At 40.7% G+C, this 12,582-nt stretch overlaps 1 protein-coding gene and 1 non-coding gene across 2 annotated transcripts in view; one reads left to right on the top strand and one right to left on the bottom strand.

The window, feature by feature from the left end:
* LOC124797849 (probable phosphorylase b kinase regulatory subunit beta) overlaps window positions 1-12,582 on the bottom strand; it is a 195,084-nt gene that overhangs the window by 11,927 nt on the left and 170,575 nt on the right. Inside the window, 1 exon segment of the mRNA XM_047260909.1 lies at window positions 169-276. Coding sequence (XP_047116865.1) covers window positions 169-276 — 108 coding nt within the window.
* Trnaa-agc lies at window positions 3,887-3,959 on the top strand. The gene has a single exon. It is a non-coding gene; the product is annotated as a tRNA-Ala (tRNA).

Raw genomic sequence — 12,582 nt, 5'->3', positions numbered from 1 at the left:
CTCAGTATTTTTTAGAAACTGCCTTTAGTCATACTTGCCAAATTTACTGTTATATAAAATAAGTAAAAATTTCCAACTTGTTGTTTATTTTTACATGCTCATGCTTTGGCCATAAACTTAGAAATTAAACAGAAAATGTTCACTAAAACAAAAAAATCGATTAATTACCTTGCAAAACATATGGTATGCTTCATTCATAAGGTGGTCTAGGTCCAGTTGCTTCTGAAAGGTCAGCTCTGGATTTCGGACGAGTATTGTGGAGACAATGCAGAGCAGCTGTGAACAAGAAGCATACAGAATAATGTTTGTGATACTAACTATAGACCTCTATAAGATTTAAATACAGCAGTCCACAGAAAATATGGGGGAAAAAAATATCAATCCAATGTGTGCTGGCAGAAGAATTTTTTGTTGAAATGAGTTGTACGGTAAGAACAGAGTAACAAATGGAGATTATAAAGTGAATATTGATAAGCTTGAAGGGCCTGACAATTGTGCAGAATGTAAATGGCACATGTCTATGGTGCTCCGTTCATATGAACTCAAAGACATTGTCATCAGTACACACAAACCTGTTGTATTGCCTTGAGATCCTACTACTGAACAAAACGCAGCAAACGCAAAATGGCAAAAGAATGATGCGAAAGCAGTGAGTCTAATAGCAAGTGCGTTAAGCAAATGAGTTGCTGAACTTGTGTTGATGTACAGAAATGTTTAAAAAAATATGGGACAAACTACATGCACGACTTGTATGCAGCAGAAGGCAACACTTGAACGCGACAAAACAGAAGACATTAGCACACATGTTGCTAAGTTACAGATCGTATTTGTAGATCTAAATGATGAATTAATTTAATATGACGAGAATACATTGACAAAAGGAATATTAAATGGTCAAATGTTATCAACGCTAGGAAAGGAATACAATAATTTTAAAGATCCCTGGGAGACAATACCATCAGAAAATCAGAGTCTGAACTTACTTGTTGAAATAATTGCACCACTGAATTGCATGAACAAAGTGCATTTGTTGTTTCTAACACTCAGAAATAGAAGATGTCGAAAGAGTGAGCAAAACAAAAATTTCATGGCAATGAATGTAAACAACCTGAATGCTTTTAACTGCAATAACACATGGCAAGAAGAGAAAGTGAATGGTAAAACTGTATTTATCTCATGCACAATGGCTTTGTCTAGAAGAAATTGTATTGCTGTTAATAAATGGTATTGTAATGATGGTGCTACAAAGCATATCACTCCAAACACACAGTACTTCAGAATGAGATTTTCACTCTGCAGCGGAGTGTGCGCTGATATGAAACTTCCTGGCAGATTAAAACTGTGTGCCCGACCGAGACTCGAACTTGGGACCTTTGCCTTTCGTGGGCAAGTGCTCTACCATCTGAGCTACCGAAGCACGACTCACGCCCGGTACTCACAGCTTTACTTCTGCCAGTACCTCGTCTCCTACCTTCCAAACTTTACAGAAGCTCTCCTGCGAACCTTGCAGAAGTTTGGAAGGTAGGAGACGAGGTACTGGCAGAAGTAAAGCTGTGAGTACCGGGTGTGAGTCATGCTTCAGTAGCTCAGATGGTAGAGCACTTGCCCGCGAAAGGCAAAGGTCCCGAGTTCGAGTCTCGGTCGGGCACACAGTTTTAATCTGCCAGGAAGTTTCATATCAGCGCACACTCTGCTGCAGAGTGAAAATCTCATTCTGGAAACATCCCCCAGGCTGTGGCTAAGCCATGTCTCCACAATATCCTTTCTTTCAGGAGTGCTCGTTCTGCAAGGTTCGCAGGAGAGCTTCTGTAAAGTTTGGAAGGTACGAGACGAGGTACTGGCAGAAGTAAAGCTGTGAGTACCGGGTGTGAGTCGTGCTTCGGTAGCTCAGGTAGAGCACTTGCCCGCGAAAGGCAAAGGTCCCGAGTTCGAGTCTCGGTCAGGCACACAGTTTTAATCTGCCAGGAAGTTTCAAACAGTACTTCATTTTGTATAGCAAATTTGGTGTTCCTGAATTTGTTTCATTAGGAAAGCAAGGCACTAATGTGTGTGCATTTGGTCAAGGAACAGTCTGTATTGGAATAAGATGAAACAATAAATGGTATAGGGCTAGAATGGAAAGTGTTATGCATGTGACTGATGCAAGTGCTCGTTTGTTCTCAGCCAGAGCAGCCGCATATATCAGCTATGGTATAACGTTTGACAGCAAAAGTTGGAGGAAGCAAGTATCAGATGACAATAATATAGAATCAACAGAATTCTTGAAAGCCAAAACCCATGAATTTTCTGAGGAAGTGGTGAATTCTTCATACTAACAAAAGTTAAGTGTTGACAACCATAAAGATCCAAACTGTTATCCTGACGTACTGCAGTCAAATGAAGATTTAGAAGCACTAAAGAGACACAATAAGTGGGTATTAGGCAAACATCCCATAACTGACAGAGTATTGTAAAATCACTGGGTTCTATGTCGAAAAGTTGTAACTAATGGAAGCACTTGTTTCAAAGCCTGATTAGTTCCTAAAGGATATACTCAGTAAGCAGGAACTGATTGTGAAGATGCATATAGTCCTGTTGCATGTTATGACACAATTCAAGTTTTGCTACTAGTAGCAACTGCTTCAAAGTAGATGGTGTTGAAACAATTTGATGTGAAACTGGCCTTTTTGAATGGACAAGCACTAACATTTTAGGGGAGTAATTAATAAAGTGGGTTTTCAAAAGAGTGCTGCAGACCCTTGTTTGTTTTATCATAAATACAATGGAGACAGCCTGTTGTTCTATATGGCTGTGAGACATGGAGTACCTGGAAACAGGACTTCCATAAGCTCCTTGTTTTTGAGAGAAAATTGCTTCGGAAGATCTTCGGTCCGTTTCTGGATGCAGATACAGGGGAATGGAGGATCAATACAACCAAGAGCTTGAGGAACTATACCAGCAGCCCAACATAGCAGGAACTGTCAAAGCCAAACGAATGCAGTGGGCCGGCCATGTAGTCTTGATGGAGGATCACAGATGGCCTCGGAAGCTCCTGGATTTCACACCTACAGGAAAGAGACCGCCAGGGAGACCCAAGAAGCGTTGGAAGGATGGACTCCATGAAGATTTAAACCACGTGTCAATAGATGTGAACGGATGGCGGATAGCAGCAATGGACAGAATACAGTGGAGGAGGAAACTTGTAGATGCGTGTGGTCCACTGGGCCTGATCACGTAGTAGTAGTAATAGTAGTTGTTGTTGTTGTAGCAGTACAATGGAAACAGGCTTCATGCAGCAATTTAAGTTGATGGTGGTCTAATCGTTGGAAATGACAAAGAATGAATTACAACTTTTCTGGACACTTTACAACATGAATTTGATATAACAATGGGGACCCTTGAGAATTTTATTGGCATAAAAATAATGCAAAATGAAGGTGGAGCAATTATGATGTCAAATATATATACAATCAACAAATACTGGAAAGATTTTGAATGGAAGAATCCAACATGATTTAAACTGCTGCTGGATATGAAGAAAATGATCAAGATGAAGCAGTTTCATCCTCTGTCCCCTATCACAAGGCAACTGGATGTCTTATGCATCTCTCGATAGCAACTTGTCCAGACACAACTTTCGCAGTGAATAAAGCTGCTTGAGCTATGGAAAAACCAATCACTGAGGACTGGAATTGAGTGAAATGAATATTTTAATATCTGAAAGGTACATTTATTCATAGTATTATCTATGAAAGGGAAGAAAATTTGAGAACTTACAGTGGGGTTGATTTCACTGGAGACAAGTAAACAAGACATTCAAAAGCTGGCATTGTGGCAAAGTACTCTGGTGGGACAATATCATGGACAAGTTACTTGCAGAAGGCTGTGGCTACATCTACAAGCACTGAGCGAGGTGGTGCAGTGGTTAGCACACTGGACTAGCATTCGGGAGGACGACGGTTCAATCCCGTCTCCAGCCATCCTGATTTAGGTTTTCCGTGATTTCCCTAAATCACTTCAGGCAAATGCCTGGATGGTTCCTTTGAAAGGGCATGGCCGATTTCCTTCCCAATCCTTCCCTAACCCGAGCATGAGCTCTGTCTCTAATGACCTCGTTGTCGACGGGACGTTAAACACTAATCACCACCACCATCTACAAGCAAAGCAGAAATTATTTCTGTAGGTGAAGGAGCCAAAGAATTAATTTGGTTACACTGTTTATTAAGTGAATTGGTTGAAATGCTGTGACACTCTCCAACACTTTACATTGACAATGACAGTGTATTAAAATTGGCAAAAGTTGCTGAATATTATCATCAATCAAAACATATCAAGATTTGACACTTTCATGTTTGTGACAGATTTCTGAGCAATGAAATTATGTTGGAAGATATGGATGGAAAGAACCAGTTGACTGATCTTCTGACAAAGCCACTTGAGTGAGTTCACTTTAATTTGCTGCAAGCAGAGACTGGTGTGCAGGAAGTCAAGCAGCAACTTATTGTTTGTTTATTTGGCAGATTTGTTTTATTTTTCCTTTTGGAGGAAGTGTTATGATAAAAGGAAGAATGTTTTAGTGTTCACTGTAAAGTGTTACTCCTTGGTATTTTCTGTAATTTTCTGGTTTTATATAATCTCTTTGAAGTTCATTTAAGTTATGAATAAAAGTTGTATCCTGAGAAAATATACCATTCACAAATAAAACTGTGGAGTTCAGACTTTATAATTTACAACAGGGAACATAACACATTGAGTGGTTCAAGGATCAGTACTGGGCTCACTATTGTTTCTTACTTACATAAATAATCCTCCAGTGACTTTAAAAGGAAGTTCAAAAACTGTAAAATTTTCTGATGACACAAGCATAACAATCAATGGTCCAAACTCAAGCTTAGCACACACAGCTCAGACAATAGCTATACATGTCTGCAAATGGTTCACAACTAACAGTTTAAGGCTTAATTTCACAAAGATTTGTATATGAAATCCATATTGGCAAAGATTGTATGTTAGCATCAGAAGTAGACATTAATAGTCATACATCAAATGAAATCCGCGGTAAAATTCCTTGGGGTCCAGTTGCATAACAAGTTAAAATGTAAAATTCCTTGGGGTCCATTTGGATAACAAGTTAAATAGTACCACACATAGATGAACTAATCAAGAAGCTCAGTTCAGTATGTCATGCCCTTAGAAGCATCTCTCACTGTGTTGGGGAAAAAAGTTTGCTTATTTAGCATATTTTCAGTTCCTGTTTTTGTACAGAATTATCTTATAGGACAGTGCACCTAAAGTAAATAAAGAATCCATTCAGCAGAATTAAACAGTAAGAATATTATGTAAAGTACTGAAAGTACTTTTTGCAGCTCTATGTCTAGGAATTCTTACTCTCACTTCCATAAGCATTTACTCCTGAATGGTTTTTGTTGCAGATACTAAAAATTATTTACATTGTCACATACAGACAATACAAGACATAAACCAGACAGTAACATATAGGTATTAGTGTCAGTGATGTAGAGAAATAGCTGAAATTGCTAAAATTGAATATATTTCCAGGATCTGGTGGAAGCCCTGTCAGACTATACACCAAATTTGTGGTTGAGTTAACCCCTCTTTTAATTATAATCTACCATAGATCTATTGAACAAAAAGTGCTGCCAAATAGTTGGAAGAAAGTCCAAGTCACACCCATCTACACTAAGGGAAGGAGAAGTGATCCGTAAAACTACCGTCTAGTATCCCTCACATCCATTTGTTGTAGAATCTTAGAGCGTATTCTGGGCTCAAATGTAGTGAAGTACCTCCAACAGAATGACGTCCTCATCCTGGCTAACCAACATGGATTCCAAAGATACTGATCATGTGAAACCCAACTCACTCTTTTCTCACGACATCCTGAAATCCATGAATCAAGACAGTTGAGTCGATTTTCAAAGAACATTTGACTGAGTGCCATAGTTATGCTTATTATCAAAAGTGTAATTATATGGGGTATCAAGCAAAATTTGAGGGTGGATTGAGGATTTTTTGATCTGGCAGACACAGCATGTTATCTTTGTTACAGAGTCATCAGCAGACATGGAAGTAACTTCCAGTGTGCCCAGGGAAGTGTGTTGGGACTCTTGCTGTTCATATTGTATATTAATGATATTGCACACAATACTAATAGTACTTCAAACTTTTTGCAGATGATGCATTTACCTATAACGAAGTGCTGTCAGTAAAAGTTGCACAAATACTGTCAGATCATCATAAGATTTAGAATTAGTGTCAAGACTGACAACTTGTTTTAAGTTTTTGAAAAATTGAAACTGTACGCTTCAGAAAATGAATGAGCCACCATTGAAATCAGTGAACCCGTACAACACCTGGGTGTAACACTTTGTAGGGATCTGAAATGGAATTATCACATGAGCTCAGTCGTAGCTAATGCTGGTGGCAGACTTCAGTCTATTGGTACAATAGAAATGCTATTGGTCTACAAAGGAAATTACTTACAAATAACTCATGCAACCCATCCCAGAAATCACTCAAATGTGTGGGACGCATGCCAAACATGCAGTGGTTAGTACACTGGACTCACATCCAGGAGGACAATGGTTTAACCCCATGTCCGGCCATTTGATTTAGGTTTTCTACAATTTCCCTAATTTGCTCCAGGAAAATGCTGAGATGATTCCTTTGAATGGCCAATTTCTTTCCCGATCCTTGAATCAATCTGAAATTGTGCTCCATCTCTAATTACCTCGACGTCAATGGGCTGTTAAAGCCTAATATTCCTTCTTTTTTCCATGCCAAACAGGATTATCAGATGATATTGAATATATATACAGAAGGGCACCACATACATTCAGAGGTTTGTTTGACCTATGGGAGAACGTCACATAGGTGCTCAAGAAAGTATCTGGAAGACACCTGCAGACAGATGCAAACTATCCCGAGAAAGGATTTTTATAAAATTTCAAGAACCGGCTTTACATAATGATCTAGGAATGTTCCCTAGGGATCGTGAGAAGAAGATTAGATTAATTACAGTATGCTGGTACAATGAGAAGTACCATCTGTCATGCACTTCGCAGTAGTTCACAGAGTATAGATCTAGATCAACATAATTTTTATGTAGACTTAGGCTCCATGCCTAGAGTTCAAAATGGAGTCATGTGCTCTGATGGGAAGATATTCTACAAGCTCCCATCCAATATAAAGAAAGACATTGCTAATTTCTACTAATTCGAAAGAAAACACCTCAATGGCCACACAATCCAGAAATTACGTAAATATCTAGATTCATAGATTGAAAAGTTCTCTTAGCTAAATGCTAAGTAGTAGTGTTTGTTGTAAGGATCTGTGACAAATATTAATGTAGTGAAAAAGGACTCCAATACGTAGATGTAAGTACATTTTTCTTTTAAAAACACCATTGTAACCAAATAAATGTTAAGCTACTAATGCTTTATAGTAAAACTGAAGTGGCAGCAACTTTTTTCAAAGTAGCTACTTTCTTTCTAATTCACTCAATTAAATTTAGACAGCATAAGCATGACTAGAAATTAAGTAATACTGTGATAGTTTATTGTTAATATGGTATACATATTAGGCTTCTATGATTTCCTCATCATATCGTTGAAAGCTTGCCTTCTTGATGGAAACTATGGGACTCAATGATTGAAAGAATGAATGGAAAGCTACTACACACAAACCAGTTACACAGCATTTCACTTCTGTCACCTGTACATAGAAGACAGCAGCATGTTTGAGAGAAGCACAGCTGTAGTGAGCTATCTCTGCATAGCTGTACCCATAGAAAACTACTGCACATGCCTGTCAGCTGTGGGTATCCTGCTGTAGTACTTGCCTTGTGGCCTTGTATCAGGTGGGGATATTGTATCAAGTGGATAATGCATGTCTTTGTGTATTTACTGTGAGCTCATGTTGGATATGTTATGGCCATCTCCTTATTTAATCTCCTTCCTTTGTGTCCTTGGAGCTGAGGCATAGGTAGCTAGTTGTGGGTGATGGGTCCATATGAATGATTGAAATTAAAATTTGTGAATAAAATTTCAGAATTTTAATTACATTAATGATATTCATAACCTAGATTTGTGACTCCTTGTAAATTCAAACAAGAATATTGTCTGCAGCCTGAAACGCTATACTCATGAATGAATCAGTTCCGTGATATCTTCATGACTCACAGTTTTGAGATGCAACTCTAGCCCAACTCAATCATAACGCATCTTCACACTGACTCAACTGAAACTGAACTGCTCCAAGAACCTATTTGCAATTGATCAGGAACCTATGACTGCTTCCGAACAACAATTCAAATGTCAGTGGTTCCGTAAATTAACAAGTTTACTGCTTTCGTAATACTATAACAATAATGATCTCAAGACAAACTTTTTGCTCAGTCTGTGTCATTTAGTATCTTTGTTTCTTTATTTATAATTGGGCCATCCTCTCTCTATACCACAGAAAGTCAGATTCCTCACCCTTGAGTCAACTGCATGTTTTAAGTGTGAAATGAACTGTTCAAGTGGGAATCTCAATGCTCACAAAAAACCTTATAAATTTAATTTATCACTTATGTCAGAGAGCAGAGGTACATGCAGTGTGACAAGGAACATCACACTGGGATATCCAACTTTGGTGGACGACATAATTTACTACACAAACTATGACAGGTGCTCACTTGCAAACTGGAGACAGTTGCGACTCAGTAGAGTTATGCTCCTTTTCCTGGTGTTCAAAAACTTTGGTACCAGTTTCCAACTGCAGGTTTGGCAATGAGAAGGTGCAGCCAGGGGTGACTCAGGATATGTCATCAGTGCCCAAAATTTGCTGTTATTCACTCCACGAAATGTGGCTATGAATCCATTACAACCATTGTCTTCCTCCTATCCGACACACTGAAAGAGTGACATGAAGAACATGTGCAGAGGGCTTAATGAAAGTGATGTATGCAGTGCAATGAGACCTGTGTGTCTCACTCATTATTCATAATCTGATGGAGCATTTGCAGTGGGGCACACTCATTGCTCATAACTTAATGGAACATTTGCAGTAGGCTAACCAACATGCACAATGGACTGCAACTAAATGGATGGCTGCTCCTTTTATGGATACATAAGAGACAGCAGATGTGACATATGAGAAGCATTTGATAAGTAATGCAACACATTTTTTTTTCTGAAAGCAGGCTGGTTTTATTCACAGTTCCAAACACCATATTATTCCCCACTCTTTTGGGTACAAAACACTATCTTTCAACGTAATCTCCATTCAATGTGATGACCTTATGCCATCTTACTGGGAAGGCCTGTATGCTTGCATGACAGCACTCTGCTGGTCAATTTCATAGACAACATCTTGCTGCATCAATAACCTCCCCATCATCCACAATCTGCTCCCTGCAGAGTGCATCCTTCATTGTGTGAAACTGATGAAAGTTGGAAAGTGCAAGATCCAGGCCATGGGGTGGATGAGGAAGAACAGTCCAATGCAGTTTTGAGAGATCCTCTGAGGTGTGCAGACTTATGCGAGGCTTTGCATTGTCAAGGAAAAGAAGTTTGTTTCCATTCTTGTGGTGACAAACATGCTGAATTTGATTGTTGCACCATGAGGGAGGACATCAAACAGAATAACACCTTCAGAGTCCCAGAAAACCATCACGATGCCTTAACTAGCTGAGCGTGCGGTTTTGAACTTTTTCTTTGGAGACCTAGTGTGGTGCCACTCCTTGGACCGGTTTTGTTTCCAGAGAAAAGTGATGAACACATATTTCATTGCCTATTTGAGAAAAATATGTCACAATCAGCCTTGTAAAACAGTTTCACGCGGATGGTCCTCTGCTGCTCTCAATGGTCTTCCATTAGACAGTGAGGAACCAAGTGGGCACCAACCTTTGAGTAACCAAACTAGTGGACAAATGTGTCAGCACTACTAACATAGACATCCAGTTGTACAGCAAGGTGTTTGACTGCGATCCATTGATCACCTTGAATGAGAATGTGTGCATGTTCCAACATTGCAGGAGTCACAGCTGTGTGCAACCGACCAGCAAGCAGGAGATCAGCCAGGTTTGAGGACAAATGCCTAACTCAATGACTCAAAATGCTTCTCTTCACTGCCAAATCCTCATAGACATTCTGCAAGCACCTATGAATATCTGTGATGCTCTGACTTTCCAACAGAAAAACTCAACAACAGCTCTCTCCTTGGAACCGATTCCATTATAGATGCCATTTTCAAGGCAACATACAGCACCACACCTATTGAAACTTCATGAAACTATAGTGGCTTAAGTAGGAATGTTGCAAGATGTTTCACAATAAATTCTGCATTTTTTTCGACTGAAATAGGCCACGAAAAAAATGAGCTGCATTACTTAATGAATGCCCTAAAATAAAAGTCTTTTCCTCTCACAAATACAGCGCCCAGTTCCGAAGAAACCTCATAAATACCCCACTCATCACCCAGCACCACCAGGACTTCAAATTCTTCAATACATTATTCTGCCAAGGCTGTGAATATCTCAGTAACTGAAATGAGATCATCTCACCCATTGCTGATTTCAGCTACTGCCTAATATCTGTAACATAATTGTGAAATCGCACGACATCCCCAGACCTTTGTCCATACCTCAAGGTTTGTGCCCCTGCAATAATTCCAACTGCAAAACTTTCACATATGTACCTATCCACTATCCCTTATTCCGTTTACACCCCAAATAAAGCCCACAACACTGAAAACAGATGAACGTGTGACACCACAAATGTAGTTCACTAACAATCATGTATTCACTATACAGCATTTTACATTGCAATGACCACCTCTAAACTGGCTGAGCACATGAACAGACAATGAAGAAATGTCACATTTGGGCACATCAAGTACCAAGCCGCTGTGCACAGTCTACAGCCTGACGCACGAGAGCAGAGTGCCTGCTACATCACATGGGCTATTAGGATTATAGGAAGGTTCCTTACTTTATTGAAACAGATAACACGGTGTAGGAAGGTTAGTTAGTTAACTGAAGTAAGTAAGACGTGAAGTTACACACACATAAAGAACAGGTCCGCATGTTGCTAGAGTAACACAAATAGTCTCAGGTTCGAATGTAAATCAGTCAATCATTCAAGATGCGAATGCAGTAGACGAGTGTGGTGTGGAAGAAATGGAAGTCAGAGAAATCACTGCCTCATCCCCGTGTTCACCGCACAATATCCGCACTTATGATATCCACTCTCAGCTGTGGTATTGTGTGAGGTGGCAATGGTGAAGGCTGAAGGCTGATACCAGTGGAGGATCATGTTGTCAATGGTGTGGATGCCGACCCTGTGGCAGTGATGGGTGCCACATGTCAAGTGTTGGGCATAGTGTCTGTCTGCTGCCTGACAGTGTTCATGGGCGCATGGGGTGGATGATGCCATGCCAGGACAGTCTGAGCCAGTATTTGGTGCTGTGTGCACAGGTGTGGGCAGGTGCAGGATGCAGCTGCCAGAGAGGGACTGCGATGGTGAGGGTGCAGCAGCATTGCCAGGTGGTTGCAAGGTGGTGTTGGCAGGGCGGCCTCATTTTACAGCTGAAAGTGTATGTGCCAAACCCTTAAAGCATGAGTCGCCTGCGCTTCTGGTGTCAAGACGGGTGGCAGTAAGTGTGGGTGCGCCACTGGAAGCACATGAAATAACGCTGTTGTGTAAGTGTTGGGGGCTGTGGTGAGGCAGTGGGGGTGTACCCTGCAGTTGACAGTAGAAGAGGGGAAATTGCTGGTTTGGTTGTAGGCTGTGGAAGAGTAGAGTAGCAGGGATGTGAGCATCCTGTGCATCTGTGTTGGCGACAGCCGGTGGGTCAGGTGCGGCACTGGCATAGCACGGTGAGTTTCCCCAGTTTTTTTGGCTGTAGTGTTGTGAGTGTCTCATCGGCTTTGTTGACAGAAATGGTTGGTGCAGTGGCATCGATGTTTTCGGAGGGCCTGATATCGTCAGTAGTGGTGGTGTGTGTCAGCAGGTTGTTGATGTAGACTGTAGACAAGCTGGGCAGTGTGGGCCACTGGCAGTTGTGTCGCTGCAAGATGCATGCGCAGGTCGGCACTGCAGCATTCCAGTTCCGTGAGGCACATGGTGGTGCTGGCATGGCAGCTGCATACATTGGGGCATCAGTTGGGGATGGGGTGGTAACCATTCGTCACTATGTTCAACAAGAGGTGGCAAAACATGCATAAAGGAGTGATATCACAATGCGAAGCACACTAGCGACCGTAACATAAAAAAGGAAGTTGCTGTGTGCACTTGTGTGGGAGTCAGAGCTTGCACCTAATGGGGAGAGGTGGCCAAAAGGGTGCTGAAATAGAAAATTAAGTTGACTGAGTTCACTGTCGGGTCACCAGTGTAGAAGGGTTCCTTACTTCACTGAAACAGGTAACACTGGTGTAGGAAGGTTCCTTACTTTATTGAACTAAGTAACACACAGAGTTACAGACACATAAAGGAGAGGTCCATATGTGGCTGGAGAACCATAAACGGCCTCAGGTTCAAATGTAAATCAGTTCTTCACTTGAGATGCGAATGCACTAACCGGGTGTAGTGTGGTATAAACAGT

Source organism: Schistocerca piceifrons, chromosome 5, assembly GCF_021461385.2.
Source record: "Schistocerca piceifrons isolate TAMUIC-IGC-003096 chromosome 5, iqSchPice1.1, whole genome shotgun sequence".
NCBI lineage: Eukaryota > Metazoa > Arthropoda > Insecta > Orthoptera > Acrididae > Schistocerca > Schistocerca piceifrons.
This window is presented reverse-complemented; position numbering and strand designations above follow the sequence as displayed.